Below are 23,409 nucleotides of genomic sequence, written 5' to 3'. Positions count from 1 at the left end.
CTGCTGCCCTGGCCAAGGTGTCCTGTGCCCCCTCCCCTGGACCAGGCTTGCAAAACTCCACGGATACTTCTTTTACTTCGTACCCTAACCCACCGGCTCAAACCCACGTCTCGGCAGCCCCAGTAACTCCCCCACCCCCTACAATGACCCTGAACTAGTCCTCACTCACCAGACGCCTGCCCCACTTTTCTCTTTCATGCACTGGACAAGGAAATGGCAACCCACTCCAGCATTCTTGCCTGGAGAATCCCAGGGACCACAGAGCCTGGTGGGCTGCCGTCTATGGGGTCGCACAGAGTCAGACACGACTGAAGTGACTTGGCAGCAGCAGCAGCAATGCCACCTGGAAAGCCGTAACCACATGCACTTGTTAGAATGCAGAGAACTGCAATCCTAGAAAAGGTGAATTTTATGGCTTGTACTAAATTATACTGACTCAATAAAACTGACTTAAAAATCAATCATTTTGTGATTTCCTAACTATAATGCTGATGTTGAATAAGCTTTCATTAATACTCGATGCAAACCAGTGTGGGGAAGGTGGGCAGGTCCTCTGTCTTTCAAATCACTAGTCCAGATGTTCTGTTGTAGTTGCCTTGTTCTGTCTGAGAAGACAGACTTTTTTAGGCGGGCAGGGCCCGTGACTGACCGAACTGCTCCTGGAGAACAGTGGCCACTACTGTCCCTCCTGGAAGATGTCCTCCATGCCACGGACACCTGCTCACCATCCACACCATCCATGGATGCCCAGATATGAAGTGTCAGGTAACTGCTGAGATTGTATTTGCTCAGCTTTGAAGATCTCTCAACCACACTGTGGAGGCTGTTTCATTATTTATCATAAACGCTCTAATGAATACACAGTCATGGACAGAAGTCTAGAGCCCTGCAGCCTTCACCCAGCAGAGGCAAGTGCAGACCAGTGTCCAGGAGCAGCCGTGAGTGGACGTGCTCATCCTTCTGTCATTGTATGTGAATCTACTATTGTTCTAGGTGCCAAGAAAGGATAACCAGCATCATCTTAATTCAGAGAATGGAATCTCTTTGGGGACAGAGGGTCAACAGATTGTATGCTTAGGATATAAAGTGTCTAATGTGAAGTTTTAGGGCTCACTACTGAATCTGGGAGATTCTAAGTTTGATTTTAAGAGGGTCTGGGGCTTTAAAAAAAATTTTCATCATTGATTTATTCTACCCACATCAGTTCAACTCTAGTGTACACTACTTTGCTATAGCCCAAAATAGAATACTTGATGATACTTTAGTGAAAGCAAAACATAGTAGATACAATCATGACTACCATCTGAAAAGTCACTGTAACAGTGGGTAGGCATGCAAACCTTGGGACTTAGGTGCAAAACCCACATACTAGCTTTGTGAGCTTGTGAAGTTCATTAACCCCACTGGCCCTATTCTCTCTTCTGTAAAGATAACAAATGTCTCTTGACATGTTTGCTGTGATGATTAAATGGGATAACATATATGTGAAGAGTTTTGCAGCTTCTTCAACAAACGGTTCCCAGGTGGCTCAGATGGTAAAGAATCTGCCTGCAATACAGGAGGTCCAGGTTCAATCCCTGGGTGGGGAAGAAGCCCCACTCCAGTATTCTTGCCTGAAGAATCCCCATGGACAGAGCAGCCTGGCGGGCCACAGTCCATGGAGTCACAAAGAGCTGGACGTGACTCAGCAACTGACACTTTCACTTTCAACAATTAGTAGTTACTTGCCCAGGTGTTATTTACAGCCCAAGGGAGGTGAGGCTCTCTCTTCCCCTGGAGTCGGACCCACGCTCTTGTCTTCCTGTAACAGGACCGGCAGTGGTCACTGCTGTTGCTCCTCCCCGGAGGCAGGCACAGCGGATTTATTTACGGCAGACACTTGTGTGCTGCTGCGGGGGGGAGCCTCCAGGAATAATGCTGCACTTACCTGGCTCACGCTCAGTCACTGTCCCCAGAGCTGAGGTGGAAGCGGCTGGCCTTGGGAGCGTCCACCTGTCAGTGGCAGCTCTTCAGCACCAGCCCAACTGGGAACCCTCAGCGCCTTTCTCCCACTGGGCCTCTCACGGATGCCCCCAATCCTTCCCGAAGCTCCTGAGGGCAGAAGGTCTCAGGAGGCTGCTGCGCCTCCATGCAGCCCAGCCTGCCCTGTACCCCCACACTGGCTCTGCAGACCAAGGGCAACCGTGGAGTGATTCTGTCAGGGCATGAAGGATCCCATTATAATGAATCTCCAGCCAACAGACACCAATTGGCTTTACCTTCATGTGACTGAACAACCACTCCCGTGATCACAAAATCTACCTCAAGGCTACCAGCTCCCCTTGTTTCCAGACACTGGAAGGCGGGACACCCAGGTTCCCTTTCCACGTGCCACAGGGATACTGGGATTCCTATCAATTTTCAAGAGGAGTCAGGCATTTGCAGTCTGTTTTCATGGTTTCCCTCTCCCAGCACCTCTTTATTATAATATTATTTTTGTTGTTGTTTTGTTGTTTAGTCACTAAGTCATGTATGACTCTTTTGAACCCACAGATTGGAGCCCACCAGGCTCCTTTGTCCATGGGATTTTCCAGGCAAGAATACTGGGGTGAGTTGCCATTTCCTTCTCCAGGGGGATTGAACCCAAGGATTGAACCCGAGTCTTGGGTGTCTCCTGCATTGCAGGTGGATTCTCTACCACTGAGCCACCTGAGAAGCCCAATAGTATTATTAGTACATAAAGTAACGAAAACAGAAAACATCGATAGAAAACATTCCATGTTTCCAACCACATAAAGAAATGTATGCCAACAAGTAAAACACAAGTCTCACAGTTTTCACGGGTGAACGTGTTCTCTAGAAGCCAGACGGCAGCATTCCACAACGTCCCAGAGGCCAGAGCAGCCCACAGAGCAAGCGGCAGCTTGGGGCCCTTCCACCGGGAGTCCCGCTGTGAAAAGAGGTCCTGTTGGAGACATATTTACTCTGAATAAATGCTACTGGTTTTACATTCCATGACAGTTGATTTTATAATAAAATGAAAATTTCTGATCTTTATTTTTTTTCACTAATAGTAAATAAAGTATGCTCTAAAAGCTTTAAATATGTGTTTTTCCATGGTTTCTTTGTCACTGAAATTAAAGGCCTTAAAACCTATATATTCTCATATCCAGAATATATAAAGAATTTGAAAAACACAATGAGAAAATAAACAAACCGATTAAAAAATAGGCAAAAAATATGAACACACACTTCACCAAACAAGAGGTTAAGACGGCCAAATAAGCATATGAAATGATGCTCAGTCAGGGGCTGCAAATGTCAATTAAATTAAAGCCACAATGACATCTTTTAGAATGGCTAAAACTAAAAAAAACAAGCAACTGACACTACCGAGTGCTGGTGAGGATGTGGAGTGACTGGGGATGCAAAGTGGTACTGGCACTTCAGAAAACAATTCCAGTTTCTTACAGTGTTAAATATATATATTTGCCATATGATCCCACGGGCTTCCCTGATAGCTCAGCTGGTAAACAATCCACCTGCGATGTGGGAGACCCCAGTTCAATTCCTGGGTCAGGAAGATCCGCTGGAGAAGGGACAGGCTCCCCATTCCAGTATTCTTGGGCTTCCCTGGTGGCTCAGCTGGTAAAGAATCTGCCTGCAGTGTGGGAGACCTGGGTTCGATCCCTGGGTTGGGAAGATCCCCTGGAGAAGGGAAAGGCTACCCACTCCAGTATGCTGGCTGGGAGAATTCCATGGACTGTATAGTCCATGGGGTCACAAAGAGTCAGACATGACTGAGCGACTTTCACTGTCACTATGATCCCACAATTCCACACCTGGGTATTCACCCAAGAGAAACGAAAACACATGTCCACTCAAATTATTATAGCAGCTTTATCTGTAATTGCCCTAAGCTGGAAAAAATACAAATGTAGGTGAATAAATGGTGGTACATCCATACAATGGAATACTAGTCAGCAATAAAAAATGAACTAACCACCAATGTACCCAATAACATAGATGGCTCCCAAGGGTATTATGCTGAAAGAAGATAAACTCAGCTGTATGATTCCATTTGGATGACATTCTGTAAAAGGTAACACCACAGAGACAGGACAGATGGTGATTACTGGGAATATGAAGGGAAGTGAGGAGGAAACTGACCACAGAGAAATGGGAACAGTGAGGGGCACGAAACACAGCCTACGTCCTGGCTGCAGTGGTGGTCATACAACTGCATCGTTTTGTCAGAACTCACAAAACCATATATCTAAAAAGAGTGAATTGTAGTGGATACAAATTACAAACTCAATAAACCTGATGTAAACAAAAACTTGCTTTTTTCTCATGACAGAGTAAGTATTTTTGAAAAGTTCTAAGAGCTTTAAATATGCATCTTTTCCTCATGGTTTTTTGCCATTGAAATAGAGAGGCCATAAAAGCCAATAAAAACGAACTTGCTTTTCCATTTCAGTAGGATGATTTACTGCCTCTGCCTAGACTAAGGTAACACATAGGAGTCTCATCATAAGAATGCAGTTTTTCTCGTGACTCTACAGTCTGTGTAGCCTTGTTTCCAGGGCTACACCTTCTCGTGAGAAATCAAGCGCCTTGGTCACAGTGAAAGCTTTCGCAGGGCTCCAGTTCCTGCCCAAAGGGATTTGGACCTACACCACAACTTCTTCTGTGCTGGCGGCCAATTTATTGTCCTCCCCACGCTGGGAGAGAAATCCAGGACTCTAGGAGAAAGACAAACGTGGCATTCCAACCCACACATTCCAGTGTCCTTCACTCCACCCAAGTGTCAGCGCTATGAAGGACCCACGAGGGCCCATTCTAACTGTGTGGCCCCAGGAAGGCAGTGAGGGCATCTGGGGACTAGCTGGCACAAGCCCACTTTCCTCAATGAGTGACGTCAGACAATGGGAACTTTGGATCAGCCACAGTCTTGTCAGCCGATTGTGGAGAAGGCACATCCCTCAGAGCTAGCTTCAGAGAGCAGGAAGCTGTCTGAGGGAGGTGGGCAGAGTTAGCTTTTAGTGCTATGTGGTCTATATGACAGGAAGAAAACATGATGTCTGAGATCACTTCTGCGTCCAGAAATGGACGGTGTGAGGCAGAGTGGAGAGTGACCAACAAGTTGGGTCTCCACTGCTGGGAACTTTCAGGAGCTCCACTGGTGCTCGGAAGCTCCTCACCCCCTTTCACCCTCACACCAGCCCTAGAAACTAACAGTACCTTCCGTTTACCCAGGTGGAAATAAGGCTCAGAAATGAAGTGACTGCACAAGGTAGGTCAGTTGGTGGTGGGGCTGAGCTTTGATGCCAGGTCTGATTGCAAACCTTCTCTTGTTCCATCAGATACGGGAAAAGGGTAACTTCATCAGCCTCTCATGGTAGAATGAAGTTACCAGACCAGACCTGGAATTTGGCATTTTAACTTTTATGCTGTTAGACATACTGTTCTTCAATGAAGAATTTTTGGAAAGTGTTTGTACATGCTAGTTTTATTAATACTAAGGTAGTGGGGGGGAGAGATACTGGCTAAGTGTGAGTTTCAACCTCACCCTGGGGTCAAGATAGCTGGAGTAGTAACGTGGACAGACAGACATAAAGTCAGACTCGCAAGAGCCACAAGAAACCACGGTGCTGTGAGTCACAGAGGGTCACATCAGAATCACTGAGGGGTCCCTCCATACTTGAAAATTTATTAACTTCAAACCTTGGGCCACATGGGGCTGTTCTACCAACGGAGGCAGTTCCTCCTCAGGGGCCACCAGGAAGTGCTGGTCCAGGGTTTCCAGCCTCTGTGCCCCCCGTACCTTTGTTGATACCTTCCAGTGATACCACCTGACATGCTTGTGCCCCCTGCTGGCTCCACCACGGCCCAATTCCAGGCCCCCATCTATTTTTGGCAAGGCTGTAGTAGGTGCAAGGTAGTCTGTTCACCAGCATAGCCCTGGGGAGTCAGAAATTGCACAGACAACCCCTCCCCAGCACTGCAGCAGAACAATGTTCACAGTCCTCCCCAGCAAGCTAGAACACCCCTGGAACTCTCTAGTTATCCTCATCCTCTTTTTCAGGGATGCTCGTGGGCCAAACATAAAAAACACACTGAATAAAAATGATTCAGACTCACCAACCAAACGTTTGGGCCTTTGAATGATTTATCCTTTCTTGCAAAAGGACGTTATGCAGCTCATACCCAGAGCCCCTCAAAGCAGATGGCCAAAGGGAGTCACGTGCCATCAGAGACTGTCAAAGAGAAAAAACTTCAAAATTATATCTCTTCCACCAGAGCCAGCACTTGGGCTCAGATTCACCCTTTTGCCCAGTACCTCGCCATCAAGAGTCTGTTCATTAAATCGCCTAAACGGTGAACACAACATCGTTCATCTGTTTATGGAACAGGTTCCTCTATACCCAAAGGCTCCCACCAATTTCCTTGATTCTATAAATTATCACTTTCCCACAATCTGTCCCACTGTAGACTCAGTACGGTGATCATGGGTATCTGGCCTTGGAAGGAATTTCAGTACTGAAACATGAATGCAAGTCTCTCATTTGCAGGAATTCACTGTACTCTGCAGCAAGGGAACTTGCTCACTGCAGAAGGAAGCCCTGATTAGGGCTGGGAAGTGCTTCTCCCCTGATCCTGCTGCACCCTCCCCACACCATCTGATAACCAACCATGTGCCCGCAGTAAAGAGATGGCAAAAGGGCCCCACGCCCCATTCACTGTCCACCAACCCCTCAGGGTTCCCGCAGCTCTGCATCCCCTCCCCTTCAACCTGAGTGGTCCCCATGCCCTATTCGCCGTCCACCAACCCCTCAGGGTTCCCTGCAGCTCTGCGTCCCCTCCCCTTCAACCTGAGTGGTCCCGTGTCTTGCTCTGCTCAAAGAATGAGGCAGCAGTGCCAGCCTGCCGGTTCAAGCTTAGTCTCAAAAAGCACGGACGGTTTTGCTTGCTCTCTGGGAACCCAGCCACCACCAGGACAAGCAGGCCAGGGCAGCCTGCTGGGAGAGTGAGGGGACCACAGGGAGAGGGTTCAGTCCAGCATCCAGGCGGCCGACCCCAAGCCAACCAGCCGGCAATCTGCATGTGGGTCAGCAAGTCCAGCCAGGCTCACCCAGGCCTAATGAACCAACCAAGTTGAGCCAACTCACAGGGGTGGGAGCTAAGTCAATGGTGGTTGTTTTAAAGCATGGGGTTTTGGGGTACCTTGTTACACATGCAGGGCCCTCTCTCCTCCTGCCCTACGAAGGCTCCAATATCTCACACTCAAACTGTTCTTTTCCTTATAAGGGGAGTGAAGAAATTAATCCTTTCTGAGAGTTGAACTAGGTGTGGGTAGAAAACACCAGACTCCATTTCCCTTTCAACTCCTCCACTGCATAGCCAACCCACACTTTATTATTAAAACAAGGCACTTTATGTCCCAGCTCTTGCCAAGGTTTCCACCAATGACACAATATAACCAACATTTAATACCACAGCACACCACACAGATCAGAAAGAAGTCAGGTCATTATTTCACAAAAAGATTTGCTTAAACAAGCCAAGAAAAAAGTTTGTTGTCAAATATACGTTTAATAATCTCTTCATCATATTCCCCAGTTTTTCATTACTGTCTTCATTTCACCCTGTTTACATCTGTCATACACAACTCTATAATACACAGACACAGAGCTATATTTGCTATCCATTTCCTATCATTTAATTGTCTTTGGATCAATATAGAATTAGCAGGAATCAGCGTGGGAAAGAATACTACCTTTTCCTGAAAGTAGATTCTTATGTGTTTATTTAGCACCTTTTATTTAAGGAGCTCAAGATACTTTAACATTCACTGTAGCATTCTTTTGTTATTTCCAAGTAGGGAAAGTGTCAAAAATTACCATTAGTGCCTTTTTGTAGGAAAAACTTTAAAAAAAAAAAGCAGAGAAAGGTAACGTATCAGTGAGATGGTGACAGTCACAGGAGAAACTTGGGTCTTTAGCTCTGCCTTCTCCTCAGTGAACTACAATGTAACAAAAGGTATGATAGTTACTTCCATTTTTATAACATCTCTCTTTGGATGGATGAGAAAAGGGCAGTGCAGACAGTAAATTCTCACCAACGGATCATTCCGGCAATAAGCTTATTTTCTGCCATTTTTCATGCCTGCTAAGGAGCCACAGAAATTATAGAGCCACCTCTGCTTCTCCATTAAAAATCATAATTGACAGCTACTATTCTAGCATTTCCAACAGACCTGCAGTCAACAGGGAGAAACCCCTGATCAATGGTCATTCCCTTCAGCTGGGCATTTGAGGTCATTCAAGTCTGGACAGTAACTACTTATCAGCGCTTTCAAAACCTACCAGATCCACAAAATCAATTTTAATATGCTCAGGCATTGTACGGAGAAGGCAATGGCACCCCACTCCAGTACTCTTGCCTGGAAAATCCCATGGACGGAGGAGCCTGGTAGGCTGCAGTCCATGGGGTCTCGAAGAGTCGGACACGACTGAGCAACTTCACTTTCATGTTTCACTTTCCTGCATTGGAGGAGGAAATGGCAACCCACTCCAGTGTTCTTGCCTGGAGAATCCCAGGGATGGGGGAACCTGGTGGGCTGCCGTCTATGGGGTCTCACAGAGTCAGACATGACTGAAGCGACTTAGCAGCAGCAGCAATAGGCATTGTAACTTTAGTATTTGAGGAAAACAAATGCTAACTGGCCACAATAGATGAAACACCCCAGGTAACTCTTTTCAACCTAGCCACACTGTATGTTTCCTCACAAGAGCACTGATGCTGAGAGAAAGCATCTCTGTGATAAATTCTCTTAAGTTCACAATATAAGGATTTGGTTTTTAATTCAGATGCATGGAAAATAACAGGAAAGTTTTCCACTTCTATAAGGCTAAACTATAGACACACATTTAGGAAGCAAATGGGGCCTATTGCCTAAACACATTTATGCTATTCTTGTTTAGAAAGAAAAAATGCACATTAACATCTTTATTCTTCCTTTCTTGAACTTTCGCAGCACCTTTTTTTTCACTGAGGCCATCCCATAGCCTACTCATTTTCCACACGTTTTTCTCATTCTCAAGAATGAGAATGCCAAGTGCAGCAAGCTGGAGTTTTAGAGATTTAGTTACCCAAGTTTTGCTGCCTCTGCTGGGATGGGTATGCACATTCATCTTGGCATATGGATGGGGATGAACCATTTTGAGATGGATTAAAGGAGTCAGACACAAATTGCAGCTTTGGGCTGCCTCAAAGTTGACACACACTTAAAAATATTTAGGAGGATTTTCCCTTCCTTTAGAAAATTGAGAACTCAGAAAAGTTTTCAAAAGCTCAAAGTCTCTCCTCTTGTTCCCCAAGCTTCCCGCCAGGTTTCACATTCCTAGTCTTTTCCCAAAAGTGCTTAGTACAGACTCCTCGCCCCCTCCCCCTCCATCACTACACACAGCACCTACTTATGAGAAGGGGTCAAAGAAATATAAAGAAGATCGTCACCTGTAGGAGAATTTTCAAGAAAATCGTTAAATAGTAAAAAGAAAGAAACGGGTGGGGTGAGGAGACAGTATCAAGAAAAACTTTATGAAAGACAGTGAAATACAAATATCAAATATGGAGGAGGGGGGGAGGGTACAGACCTAAATGGAACGGGACAGCCATAGAAACAGATGCCATGAAGAGACAAACTACTGATGAGCTGATAATAGGAAGTTAAAGGAGAAGAAAAACTATAAAAGGAGGTAAAAAGCGGAGCGACTGAAGACAGCAACGTGTACCTGTGCAATGCGTTGACACCTGACTGTGGACGGCAGAGTAGTAATAACAAACGTACATTTTTTTCCCCCAGAAAGTCCTCGATTCCATTTAAGCAAGGTGGACGAAGGACGCCCGGTCATTTCACGCAGCTGTACCGAATGGAGGAGCGTGAAGGCGCAGGCCCTGGCCCATGGCCCCGCCCCTCCGAGACCACGCCCCGAGACCACGCCCCCCGCCACGCCACGCCACGCCACGCCACGCCACGCCGCCAGGCTGCGACGCGGCTTCCGACGTGCGCGGCCCGCGTGTGGAGGCCCCGCGGTTCCGAGCGGCGCCGTGAAGTGCGGCGGGTGTTCGCAGCTCACCGCCGCGTCTCGGCCGCCCCCTGCTCCTGCACCGGCCGCGAGGCCTTGTCTGCAGCCGGGGCGCCGCGCTCCTGCAGTCCTGGGCCCACGTCGAGGCCAGTGCACGCGTCCGGGAAGCGCGGCCCGAGGCCGGCGAACGAGTCGCGGCGCGGCGGGCTCTCCTCCTGCACCGGGTGGCCCGCCGGCTCCCCCGCGCCGCCGCCTGGCGCCGCCGGGCCCTCCTGCGAGTTCTGACTGACGTAGACCACGATGATGTCGCCCTTGAAGTTCATCACCTGCCCGCTGGAAATAAACGTGGAGTTACTGTTTCCAGTCACACTGCCTGCAGGGGAGAGGAAGAGGGAAGCACAGAGTGAGTCAGGGATCTGGGCGGGAAGCCAGCCTTGTGAGGGACGGGGCCCCGGTGGACCCACCCCCGGCTCCTGACGTGCTTCGTCACCTAACCCGGCCTGACCGAGAGAGGAAGGGCGCGAAGACAAGACACCTCAGGCGTCGTCGCTGGCCGCATGGGCGACACGCGGGCAGGATCGCAGACCCACGGATGGGTTCAGGTGTTGCCGACGGGCGCGCGTGTGTGACGGATGTGCCGCAAACACGGCGGAGGGCGCAGCAGTGGTCCGTGTACCAGGAAAGATGCAGAGGCTGGAGGGAAGGCTGCCGCCTTACCGGACCCTGGGGCCCAGCCTTCTCGCCCAGCGGACTCTCATCTTTTTACCTCCCCGAGAGGTCCCTGAGCTCAGCCCTGGACGGCCCTGGGGCCACGTGGGCTCAGTATCCAGCAGAAATTAACTTCCTTAACTCTTTTTTTTAAATTCCTAGAAAAAGAGTCATAAGACTAACAAGAAAAGGAAAAAAAAAAATCAAACAAACAATCCTACAAATCACTGTTCCTTCTGAATCCTGAGGTGGGGGGTTGTTTTGTCCCCAGGGTGTTCTATCATGACCTTTTGTGGGTGACTGGATTTAGTCAGTCTTTAATTAGTGGGGCTTTTGAAAACCAAATAGAAAGTTCAATGAATGTTAGGACACCTACTGCCTCTTCTTCTCCTATTTTAAAGACTGATTGCTCTAGAAATGACCCGGGCGAAAATCAGTGCCAAAAACCAAGCAGAAGCAGAAAAGCCCCAACCGTCAACAACACGGGAAGAATCTTTTAGCCTGACCAGCGAAGGTGAACAGCAGAACAGTGCCTCACTATTAACTTCATCTTTTTTGTTCCTTTTCTGTTATGACAAAGCTTAATAAAAATTTACACAAGTAAAACTGTTTTTGTCATTACTCTCCACGAAGAGATTTCCTCCAATATGGAAGGAATATTTTGGATGGTCTGACTGAAGAACCAAGAGCATCCAGGGAATCGCAGGAGCCTTCCATCCACCCAAAGGGCACCTGCAGAGATGCTGAGACAGGCCCCGTGACCCATTACAGGGATTTCAATGAAAACAGAATTCAAATATATGAGCCACAAATTGGAAGTCACAATTGAGGATTTATAACTCACGCTGTTTTTCCTGTGGGTAGCTGTGTTGCGTGTGCCCCTACATGGGTGGTGGTGGGGATTTATTTATTAATTCCCCAAGCAACTTAGGCAAGGCCAGCTAGTATTCCAGTCACCAACTAGCCAGACTGACCCACGTTCTCCATTCCCTCTAAAACATACAAACATGATCCAGCAACCCCACTCCTGGGCATGTATCCAGAGACAACTATAGTTGAAAAGGATAATACAGCCCAATGTTCATTTCAGTGCTGTTTACAATAACCAAAACATGGGAGCAGCCTAAATGTCCATCAACAGAGGAATGGATAAAGAAAAGTGGTACATACATACAATGGCATATTACTCAGCCATTCAAAAAGATGAAATAATGTTATTTGCAGCAACATGGATGGACCTAGAGATTATTACAGTAAGCAAGTCAGAGAAAGACACATGATACCACTTATATGAGGAATCTTAAAGGATACAAATGAACTTGTTTACAAAATAGAAGCAGACTCACAGAAAACAGTTAGCAGAGGGGACCGTGAAGGAGGGCATAACTGGGGACTTGGAACTGACATATAAACACTGCTGTACAAAGACCTGCTGCAGAACACAGGGAATCCTACTCAATATTCTGCAGTGACCTAAAAGGGACAAAATTTGGAAAAGAATAGGTACACATGTAACTGAATCACTTTGCTGTCCACCTGAAACTAACACAACATTGTAAATAAAACTAAACTCCAATATGAAATAAAAATTAAGGAATAAACTGATGTTCTTATAATCCAGCACACCCTAAGCTAGGGGTCTACTCTCCAGTATGCTGATGTCTTTCTGCTCCCACCAGTTACCAAGTTCTCAGGTCTGTTTTTAACTAGTTGAACTCATGAAATCTAATTAAATACAAGCATACCTTATTTTCTTGCTTGAGTTTATACTGCTTTGAACACACTGGGTTTTGTATAAATTGAAGGTTTGTGGCAACCCTGCAATGTCAGATAATGTCAGCATTTTCTTGGCAATAAAGTATTTTTAAGGTATCTACATTGTTTTTTAGACATGCTATCGCACTTAATAGACGGCGTTATGGTGTAAACACAACTTCATATGCACTGGGGAACCAAAAAGTTCATGTGACTCACTTTACTGTGATGTGTGCTTTATTGCGGTGGTCTGGAACTGAACCTATAATATACCCAAGGTCTGTCTGTCTCTTTGTGTAAAGTTGTGAAATGTAAGTGTGAAAAAAGGCAAATGTTTCTAAGAAAACTAAAGTGAATGCCTTGCAGTGACCCAAATAAATGTGAGCCACAAAACACAAAAGACATCAACAAGCTGCTGAACTGACAAGGCATCTGTTAAAAAAAGAAAATGAGTCTTTAAAAATGAAGGAGTTTACATTCAAATTTGTTCTGCAAAGATCTGTAATTTCTCATTCCCCACTAAAGAAATAGAAATTGGAAATTATGACGGTGTGGTTAATGTGAAAAAGGCTCAGGAAACTATAATCAACCAACACATATGTCCTTGTACTAAAAAAAGTCGATGTGTGAATATAAGTTATATGTTTTAAGTTAAAGATGTTTAAGATATGAACTTGTAAATGACTTTTCAAGTAACTCAGTAACTAACCAAGCCTGACACAAGGGCTCCTACCATAGCATAGCAGCAGCAGAATGAATGAACATGATAACTAAAGTAAGAGAAGTCTTCCTACTTGAGGGATCACTAGTTAGTTAACACAAAAGTCAAAGTGAGAAATCAAAAGTGATACATGTATGCCATAAACATTCCATTCCAATTTAAAATATACCATGTTTAACAAGTAATCTACTAACTTCAATGGCGTGCTGGTCTCAGCCTCTCAACTTCAACAGCAAAAAGATTTGGCCCGCTTAGAGTGGTGTCTCACTCCCTGAAGAGCAGAGAGCACATGAGGTGACTAGCGGGGCGCTGGTTTCAGTGGCTGCCCGAGTCAAGGAGGGCCAGAAACGGGGCTGGGACAGAGGAGCGGACAGGCTCTGAAAGCCCTCGTCTTCCCTCACTGTGGAATCTGGGACAAACCACCTAACAGCGTGGTCTGCTCCTTTATGAAACAGGCATCAATATTCAAGCCCAGCTAGCCTGGCAAGGTGCAGCTGCCAGAGCAGGCATATGATAAATGTGAAATGAATGAATATAGGAATGCGTCAATACCAGGCAGGACGGCAGAGGGTCGAATGAGATGGTGGCTTGGAAAACACTTGGGAAATAACAGAATTTTTCGCAGGTACAAGGCTGGCATTACTACTCCCAGAATCTAATAGCTGTGCTCATGGTACCCTCAAGGAAAAAAGGGAACTGGGAAATGTCTCGAGCAGTCATGTTATTTTTCCACTGCTGTCTTGTTGAAGGATTTCAACTGATCTTGAAGTCTGAAAGGGCACTTACCTCTAGATATCTAACCAACTTTTGTTTTCTTTGCTGAAGTGATCCATCACTCTAACCATCTCTGGTTTGAACACTCATCTGAGGAATTCTGCACAAATTACCCCACTATCTCGTTTCTCATCATGCAAGTCAGCTGTGAGTTGGATGTCACACTACAGTGGGTCAAGGTTCCTTTCTTTCTTTCTTTCTCTGGCTGGACCACGCAACATATGGGATCTTAGTTCTCAGACCAGAGGTTGAACCTGCACCACCTGCATTGGAAACTCAGAGTCTTAACCACTGGACCACCACGGAAGTCTGAGAGTAGGTCAAGGTTTTGACTGAGTTGGGATAGCCTTATCTTGTGTTATGCCTCAGTCCAGAATTGTCCTTGCCTACAAGTAATCATCCCTTAAGATCTGCTTTCTACCATTCGGCGGGTTTTACACGGTCATGCGAACGGCCCCTGAGAGGGCGAGGCAATAGGACTCCATATCCACACGGTGGGTGCTGCATGGTTGCCGTGGTTTCTGCAGTTGGTGCAAGCCCTGGAAGGGGTAGCTCTCTCCACTGAGAACCAAGTGCAACAGGCTGTTCTGATGTTCGGGGAGACTTTTCCCTTGCTGGTGGCTGGTAAGGAGGGGATGTGAAGAAGGAATGGGGTGCATGAGACTTGTCCAAGATGCCTTAAGAAGACTTGAGGTCTTTATAGGTCCCAGTTGTCCACAGGGGCTTCCTCGGTGGCTCAGCAGGTAAAGAATCCACCTGCAATGCAAGAGTTGCAGGAGACGTGGGTTTGATCCCTGGGTCAGGAAGACCCCCTAGAGGAGGGGTCTGGGAAATCCCATGGACAAAGGAGCCTGGTAGGCTACAGTCCATGGGGTCACAAAGAGTGGAACACAACTAAAGTGACTGAGCACACACGTACAAGCCACAGACCTCTGGGAATACAAGCTTAACCAGGCCAGTCGCTTCCCTCTCCCTCACTGTCTGAAGCTGTCTTTCTGCCAGCTTTTCCCCCATCAAAGCAGCCCCTGGCATTTTAACTTTATTTTACTTGCAAAACAGGATGAGGTTGGAGGCATGTGGAAGAAAGAGCTTTCCTCACCAAAGAATCGGTAACTGCAACAGAGGGGACTCAGGCCAGGGGAGCCTTCACCTCTTCACACAGACACTAGCGTCTCTTCCCATGGAAACCTCTGGGCCTGGCCTGGCCACTGCCCCTCGCTCAACCTGAGTAGCCAGTGATCCTGGCCCAAGTTTGCCTGTATTCTATGGCTCACTGAGGATTCTCCAGTGCACGATAAACAAATGAAATCAGTATCATTGGCACTGATTTATAGGGAGACAGTGCCATGGTTCAAGGCACAGGCTTCAGAATCAGATGTGTGAGTTGTGGTTTCATTGCTGACTCGCTGTGTGGTCCTGGATGAGGAATGTGCCCATAGGATTTCTGTGAGGAACTAAGAAGGTAAGCATTAGTTGCTCATCCAGGTCCAACTCTCAGCGACCCCATGGACTGTAGCCCTCCAGGCTCCTGTCTATGAAATTCTCCAGGCAAGAATACTGGAGTGGGTTGCCATTCCCTTCCCCAGGGGATCTTCCCAACCCAGGGATCGAACCTGGTGCTCCCACATTACAGGCAGATTCTTAACGGTCTGAGCCACCAGGGAAGCCAAACTTCGCCAGCACCTGGTAACACATACCTCTGAATTTGTTGTTCAGTTGCTAAGTCACTTCCAATTCTTTGCGACCCCATGGACTGCAGCATGCTAGGCTCCTCTGATCTCCAGTTTCCCAGTTTGCTCAAATTCATCTCCATGGAGCCAATGATGCCATCCAACATCTCCTCCTCTGTTGTTCCCTTCTCTTCTTGCTCTCAATCTCTCCCAGCATCAGGGTCTTTTCCAATGAGTTGGTTCTTCACATCAGGTGACCAAAGGATTGGAGCTTCACTTTCAGTATCAGTCCTTCCAATGAATATTCAGGGTTGGATTTCCTTTAGGATTGACTGGTTTGATCTCCTTGCTGTCCAAGGGACTCTCCAGAGTCTTTTCCAGCACCACAATTCAAAAGCATCAATTCTTTGGTGCTCAGCCTTCTTTATGGTCCAACTTTCATACCTCTGATACCACTGATAAAAATGCAACCTTCAGGATGTCAGAACAGTCTTAATATGTCTCTTAACACAAGGCGACTGTCAGACTTCTATGTGAACACTATCTAAAAGGATGCTTTGAGAACCAGCATGACATGAGAGTTTTGACTTTTAATTTTCTGGATATTTATTTGTTTATTTGGCTGCACCTGGTCTTCATTGTAGCATGTGGTGTACAGTTCCCTGACCAGGGATTGAGCCTCGGCCCCCTGCATTGGAAGCATGGAGTCTTAACCACTGGACCACACAGGGAAGTCTTAAGGGTTTTCATTAAATTAGAAAATCTGAAGTTTCTAACATTTAAAACTGGTTGGTTGGCTTAACATTAATATTTAATGTGACTTAGCTAGAAAAATTTTCAGGTCACTTGAGAGAGTTAAAAATAGCATTTTAAGTCAACAGAAACAATGAACAAATAAAGTGTCTTATCACGACCAGAAAGATGTTTATGCTTTGTGAACTCCCTGTTTTGCATAGCAAGCTCCATGGAATCACTGTTTCTCAGGCAGAGAGAATAAGCTTCCTTGTAAGAACCCAATCCCTGAGAGAATTTACATTTTAAAGCAAGGTAATGCACACTTGTCTCCTCAAAGGCTTATTATGTTGTTTAAAATGCATGATGTATGAATATTAAACCACAAGAACTATAGCAAATATTATCACCTAATTGTCATGTAGATTTTCTTCCAAGGAAAAGAACTAAAAATATACACAAACACATTCAAATTACCCAAGCTATATTGGGTTCTTCTGGAATTTTTTAAAAACATATTTTATATTTAACCCATATGCTTCTCATGTGATTTTCCTTTTTATGGAAATGCAAGATCTGTTTCAGGCATTTGGAAGAAACTGGGTCTATGATGATACGGGAAGGGAAGCAGGATTTAATAGTTCCATTCTGAATCATGCTTGAAAATTACTTAGAATGGCTCATAAATGAAACCTTTTCCAAAATGAGCCTCTTTAGAACCCAAAGAAGGCAAGCAGGGCTAAATGAGAGCATATAATGAACAAAATTTTCATATATTTTGAAATAATGCACTGACTTTTAGCACCAATGAATGCTGAATTTTATTACCAAATAACTGAACTATAAAGTATTTTTAACTTATAGAGTCATTGAGCTAATACCTGCTCCTACAATACTTAGCTAAATGTCAAACATGCGGCTCAGGTAAACAATGTTTCCCTCTGGCTCAGACAGCAAAGAATATGCCTGCAGTGCAGGAGACCAGGGTTCAATCCCCCAGTCGGGAAGATCCCCTGGAGGAGGGCATGGCAACCCACTCCACTATCCATGCCTGGAGAATCCCATGGACAGAGGAGCCTGGTGGGCTGCAGTCCATGGGGCTGCAAAAGAGTGGGACACGACTGAGTGACTAACACTTTTCACTTTTCCAACATCAATACAAGTTAGTGGATGGCATTTCAGCAGGAAAGAGAAGCAAGCTGGAAACAGAGACGTGTTCTTTGCTTGAGGGGAGGGGAGAAAGGGGGAAGAAAACTGGGGTAAGAAGACCTTATCTGTCTCACAGGATGGAAGTGGATGGTCAAAAACAGTCGTTTCAGGACGGAGTGGGGCCCGGGAGTCGGGGGGGGGCCCTCATCCTCCAGTGTCCCAGGCTCCCAGGCCTGAGCCTGGGTGTGTCTGCACCACTCGGATGGACCAGCATCCTTACTTCTGCCACATCTTCGTCCTCCGCCCAGGACACCCAAGCCTGCCCAGGACAGCTGGTGGCAGTCCCGCCATCCCCTGCCCAGTCCCCAACCCCCAGGACAGACGGGAGATGTGGGGGACTGAGAGGAAGTCAGGGAACAAACTGGAGCTATGGGTTCTCATTCCTCTAGTTATTCACGACTGGATAAATGAATGAGTGAGCTTATGGACATGTATTCATTTATACGGTGAGTAAGCTGCCTCGGGAGAGACTAGGAAGATCAGGCGTGGTGACGGTCATGGGAACTTCTACCAACTAGCTGGCCGTGGCCACCTCGAGATGGTGGTTGTTAAAGGTGTGGGTATCCTGGGCTCAGTGAGAAAGATGCTGGGTTATTACCAGGGGCTGCTGGGGGCACAGACGGGGAGTTGCCCTCTTTTAGGAAGCAGCATTTGAGCTTCCCTGGTGGCTCAGTGCTAAAGAATCCACCTGCAATGCAGGAGGTGCAAGAGACTCGAGTTTAGCCCTTGGGTCGGGAAGACCCCCTGGAGGAGGAAATAGCAACCCAGTCCAGTTTTCTTGCCGGGAAAACCATGGACAGAGGAGCCTGGTGGGCTACAGTCCAGGGGGTCACAAAGAGTCGGACACAATCTGAGCAGGGACTTGAAGGTTGAGAGGCACTGGATGCTCTGGAAAGGGCACAGGGCAGGGAGGAGGTGGCCACAGGAAGGGAAGCGGGTGGGCACGAGCAGGAAGGGGAGAGGTTCCCACCAAAGGGGCTGGGCGCCGTGGGCCAGGCAGAGGTGGGCGAGCCGGTGAAGGGGCCCACGCGGGGGGCCGTGCTTCCTCAGATTATTGATTCTTTTCATGTTGTCCACTCCCTGGCGCCCATCCCTACTACCAAGCTTTTCCAAGTCTCCATGTCTCGGTAGGACCTCAGTAAAAGACTCGATAGAGAATTGTGTAGCTGGTGCTCATGAAGAATTGTTAATTGTGCTCATGAAGAATTGTTAATTGTGCTCATGAAGAATTGTGAGCCCCGTGAAGAAACACCTCCCTCCAGCAGAGAAGTGTCTGAACCAATTACGTCATCTCAGGAGCCAGAATCAAGTCATTGGCCAACTGGTGACACTTGCATCACAGAAGCCGTTCTTTCTTCCACGTGGAATGATTTTCTAGACACAGAACCCTCCAAACTCCAGGTGAAAGAGCTTGTCAGCAAGGTAACCACCATCATGTCATCAGGAGACTTTAAGACGTAAATTAGGACACGGTGACACAAAATGCGACCACAGTGTGTTTTCCCCCCTCACTGGTTTTGGCTGATAATCCTCCCTGTTCTTTAAGAGTTGTAACACAGTTAAAATAGACTTACCATCAGGTATTGTTTTTGAAAGATATGCTTATGGAGCTGTTTGAAGAGCTATCATCGTCTGCAAAAGGCAGTTGGGTGCCAAGAAGGTACTTTTCCCACTGAGGAAGTGTTCAGACCTGTCATTTCGGCACAAACCACTTGATTTGGTTGCAAGTTGTTTTTTTTTTTCTTTTTAAATACGCACACAAACAAATCCAAAAGCCAATAAAAAGGTTACCTCCCTCAAGTCCTGAGAAGATGGTGCCTTTTAGGATTAAGCCCACTCATAACTTTCACCCAAGCACCACCCTCTTTCACACATTTTTATAGAACATAAATCATGACAAGTTTTAAAAAGCAGTAAAGAAGCACTTCCCTGGTGGTCCGGTGGCTAAGACACCTTGCTGCCCATGTGGGGGGGCCCAGGTTTGATCCATGGTTAGGGAGCTAGATCCCACAAGCCACAACTAAGACCTGGAACAGGCAAGTGAATTTTTTTTTTTTTTTTTAAGAAAAGTAATAATAGGCTTCCCTGGTGGAACAGGCAAGTGAATTTTCTTTCTTTTTTTTTTTTTTTCAAGAAAAGTAATAATAGGCTTCCCTGGTGGCTCAGACAGTAAAGAACCCGCCTGCAATGTGGGAGACCTGGGTTTGATCCCTGGGTCGGGAAGATCCCCAGGAGGAGGGCATGGCAACCCACTCCAGTGTTTCCGACTGGAGAATCCCCATGGACAGAGGAGCCTGGTGAGCTACAGTCCTTGGGGCCACAAAGAGTCGGACGCGACTGACTGATGACTAAGCCCAGCACAGCACTAATGAGCAACTTCCCTGGTGGTTTAGTGGCTAAGGCTCCCTGATCTCAATGCAGGGGGACCAAGAAACAACTAAAGATCCTGCATTCCACAGCTAAGACCTGGCACAGCTGGGGGAAAAAAAAAGCAAACAATGAGAAAGCGCTATTTGGACCAGGAACCAGGAGGCCATTCCATGTAGAAGTAATTATAGAGGCAACAGCACAGCCTCAAAACTCAGTCTGGCTGCTCCTCAGGCGAACATGAATCTGGCCCGGTTGCTGGCAACGCTCTACGGATGTTTTATATGGCTGAGCACCAGATTTAGACAGAAAAAGCAGTGTCAACTTCTTGCAAATTAACACCACTTAGTGGATGCTACATTTTTTTCTTTTTCCATGCTTAGATGTTTAGTGCTGGAGAGAAATAAAGGATAAAACCAGAGATAGCCACTGTTTTAACTCTTTACAGGAAAGTTCAGATCTGCCATTTTGGTGTCAGGACACTAAGGGAAAATAAATGATCCCTTTCTCTTTGGCTAACATTGCTCTTCCTAGAAACCGCGTCCGCCTTTCACACGGCAGCAACGTCACCTTCGTGACGTCAGCAACTGAGGAAGCGCTCTGTCCCCGCACTTCACGGACGCGGCCCCGCCCCGCGCAGGCTCCGCCCTCCCTTCCCCGCAGCCCAAGTCCTCGGGCTTTATGTGTGTGTCCAACCAGTGGAAAGAAAAGTCACCTCCAAAAAAGAAAGAGAACCACACAAACGAACCACAGAGCCAAACTTTTAGATATGGAAATCACTTAAAATCTTTGAAAAAAGAAAAAAGCTGAGGTCTTTGGAAGGAAAAACACATCAGGGTTCTTTGAAAAATACCCCCAGCTTATCTCCCTCTTTCAGTTTGACTGAGAGCTGATCGAGCATTGACACAGCAGTGAATCTGGGTAGGTACAGCCAAACCGCAAAACAGATTCAAATTCATCTACTCAATAAGCCAGGCGTCACCACCAGCATGAGACAAAGCGGTCCCCGCTCAGGCCCCGATGGGGCTGCCTCACGGTTATAAACAATGCCGAGAGCGGCTGCTAGACCTGCTGGCGGCCTAAAAGAGGCAGCACAGCAAAAGCATCCAGGATAAAGGTGTCCCTGACTGGGCTTTGTGGTTTTGCAGAGGGGAGGAGGCTGTGAAGCCCTTTAAATAGTACACGTGCATATGGTTCAGATGGTGAACAGTCTGCCTGCGATGTTCTGGGAAGATCCCCTGGAGGAGGGAATGGCAACCCACTCCAGTATCCTTGCCTGGAGAATCCCATGGACAGAGGAGCCTGCGAGGCTACAGTCCATGGGCTTGCAGAGTTGGACAGGACTGAGCAACTAACACTTTCACTTTCATATATTCATAGGGCTTCCCCGGTGGCGCAGATGATAAAGAATCTGCCTGCAATTCAGGAGACCCGGGTTTGATCCCTGGGTTGGGAAGATCCCCTGGAGAAGGAAATGGCAACCCACTCCAGTATTCTTGCCTGCAGAATCCCATGGACAGGGGAGCCTGGCGGCCTACAGTCCATAGGGTTGCAAAGAGTCAGACACGACTGAGCAACTAACACTTTCACTTCACTTTTCATATATTTATTTTTCTGGCCAGAGTGTCTAGAGCTTTTAGAAATTTCTGGAAGAGATCCCTGACCTCCCTGCTTCCCATAACACAGCAAATAATCTCCAGAGCCAGAAGCCCTCAGCATCAGTGACAAAGTTCCTTGTAACTACATAATAAAACAGAGGGTGTTTCACCTTAGCAGAGAGAAGCTATAATATTACAACTGGTGGGTCCTTCGTGCTCAAGCAGTGGTGCAGCAATAAATCTCCATCATGATTTTAAACTGTAAAACCATTGCTGGTTCCATACATACATCCTGTGCAGTGACTATAAAAGAGGCTTCTAAAAAGCATCAAAGGATAGCTACTGCCTCATTAATTTGGTCCAGAATCAACGAACTACCCTCAATAAACACTCATTACTGAAGGATTAACTAGACAATTTTGTCTGTTGTCTTGAAATTTATGATTTTTGGGGGGTGGGATTTGAGACCTAGGTTGCTTTAGGAAAAAAAAAAAAACACCCAAATCCAGAAATCTGAGGGAATGCCTCGACTTCAGCCAGTCCCGAGGTCAGTGTTGACACTGTCTTCAGGGCTCAATGCTGAGATTTGAGGTCTAACCCCATCGTGAGGAGCCCAGGGCAAAAGGGCACGAGTCACGTGTAAACCAAGAGAGAGAGCCCACAGGGAGAGAGAGGGTACAGTCCACAAACCCGACGTGCGGAGTGAGCGGAAACCCACCCAGCAGAGGCTTCTCAGGAGAAAGCAGGAGCGGATGCTTCCCACTGTGCACCCCTGCTCACCGAGCCTGGACGGAGCCAGGCCTCTGTGCCGGAGGGAGAGCCTGCGTCACTTACCTGAGGCAGGCGGCTGGTCACCCGGGCCCCCCCTCGCGGGGCCGGGAAGCTCGGCGGCGGCCCCGTCCGGGGGCTGGCCCCCCGCCTCGGCCGGGTCTGTTGCGGGCGGGAGGCCCATGCCGTAGGCGCACTGGGGCAAGGGTCCACTCGGGGGGGTCCCCAGTCCGGCCGCCGGGTCCCCCCCAGCCGGGTCCCCGCAGCCTGCACAGCCGTCGGCAGAGCGGGCACCGGCCGCCCAGTGTGGGCACCGGCCACCCCCGGCTTCTCCGTGCAAGGACTTCTCGGGGGACGCGGGCCTCCACGCAGTCCTGCAGGGGGGCGCGGGGAGGCGGGGGCTCTCGGAGCCCCCCAGGCTGTCCGTCCCCGTGAAGCACTGGCTGAAGCTGTCGTTCTCGCCCACCTCCAGGGGCTCGGGGAAGGGCGACCGGCCTCCAGGCGGGGTGAGGACCACCATGGAGTCTGCGGTCCGGGGGGGCCTGTCCGTGTATTCGTCCTCCGTGGGCACTGGCCTGAAGGGGTCCCCCTCGATCTCGTTGACCAAGGAGAGCATCTCGGCGTCTCCCCGGGGTGGACAGGCCGCTGCGCACGCGCCCCCCGCCTCCGGACAGCACGTGTCTTCAGGAAACACCTTCTGTTCCAGGGTCAGCAGGAAGACACCCTCACAGACTTCGCGTGCGCTGCCAGCCTCCGCGTGAGTGCAGCTGAAACTGTTGCCTGCGGACTCCTGCTGATTTAAATTCAGAAGGCAGAGCGTTAATACCAGCGTTAGAACGTGGTTCTGCTAAACGCGGCTGAAAACGGTGTTTATGGTAATCATTTCCACCATAGTAAGTACAGATGGAATGCTCACTGCTGCGCTTTATTTGGGTTATTGAAAATTAGGGGGTGGGGGGAACCCTCAAATAGAGCCCAACCAGAAACAGATGAATCGAATTGCATTTCCAAGAGGGCGGCGTGTTTACATCCAAGCA

General features: G+C 47.7%; 1 protein-coding gene across 3 annotated transcripts in view; it reads right to left on the bottom strand.

Annotated features, from left to right (window-relative positions):
- Window positions 1-8,542: 8,542 nt before the first annotated feature.
- Window positions 8,543-23,409, bottom strand: part of TNFRSF11A (TNF receptor superfamily member 11a) — a 60,015-nt gene continuing 45,148 nt past the window's right edge. For 2 of the 3 annotated variants that reach the window (XM_043444045.1, XM_043444047.1), the window contains exons 9-10: window positions 22,439-23,165; window positions 8,543-10,443 (exon numbers count right to left, since the gene is read on the bottom strand). In XM_043444045.1, the coding sequence (XP_043299980.1) occupies window positions 10,118-10,443; window positions 22,439-23,165 (1,053 nt within the window). In that variant the 3' untranslated portion in view covers window positions 8,543-10,117. The remainder of the gene's footprint in view (window positions 10,444-22,438; window positions 23,166-23,409) is intronic. The other variant, XM_043444046.1, reaches the window with a different exon arrangement.

This window comes from Cervus canadensis, chromosome 23 (genome assembly GCF_019320065.1).
Source record: "Cervus canadensis isolate Bull #8, Minnesota chromosome 23, ASM1932006v1, whole genome shotgun sequence".
Taxonomy (NCBI): Eukaryota; Metazoa; Chordata; class Mammalia; order Artiodactyla; family Cervidae; genus Cervus; species Cervus canadensis.
The sequence above is the reverse complement of the archived record's forward strand: the minus strand, read 5'-3'. Positions and strand labels throughout refer to the sequence as shown.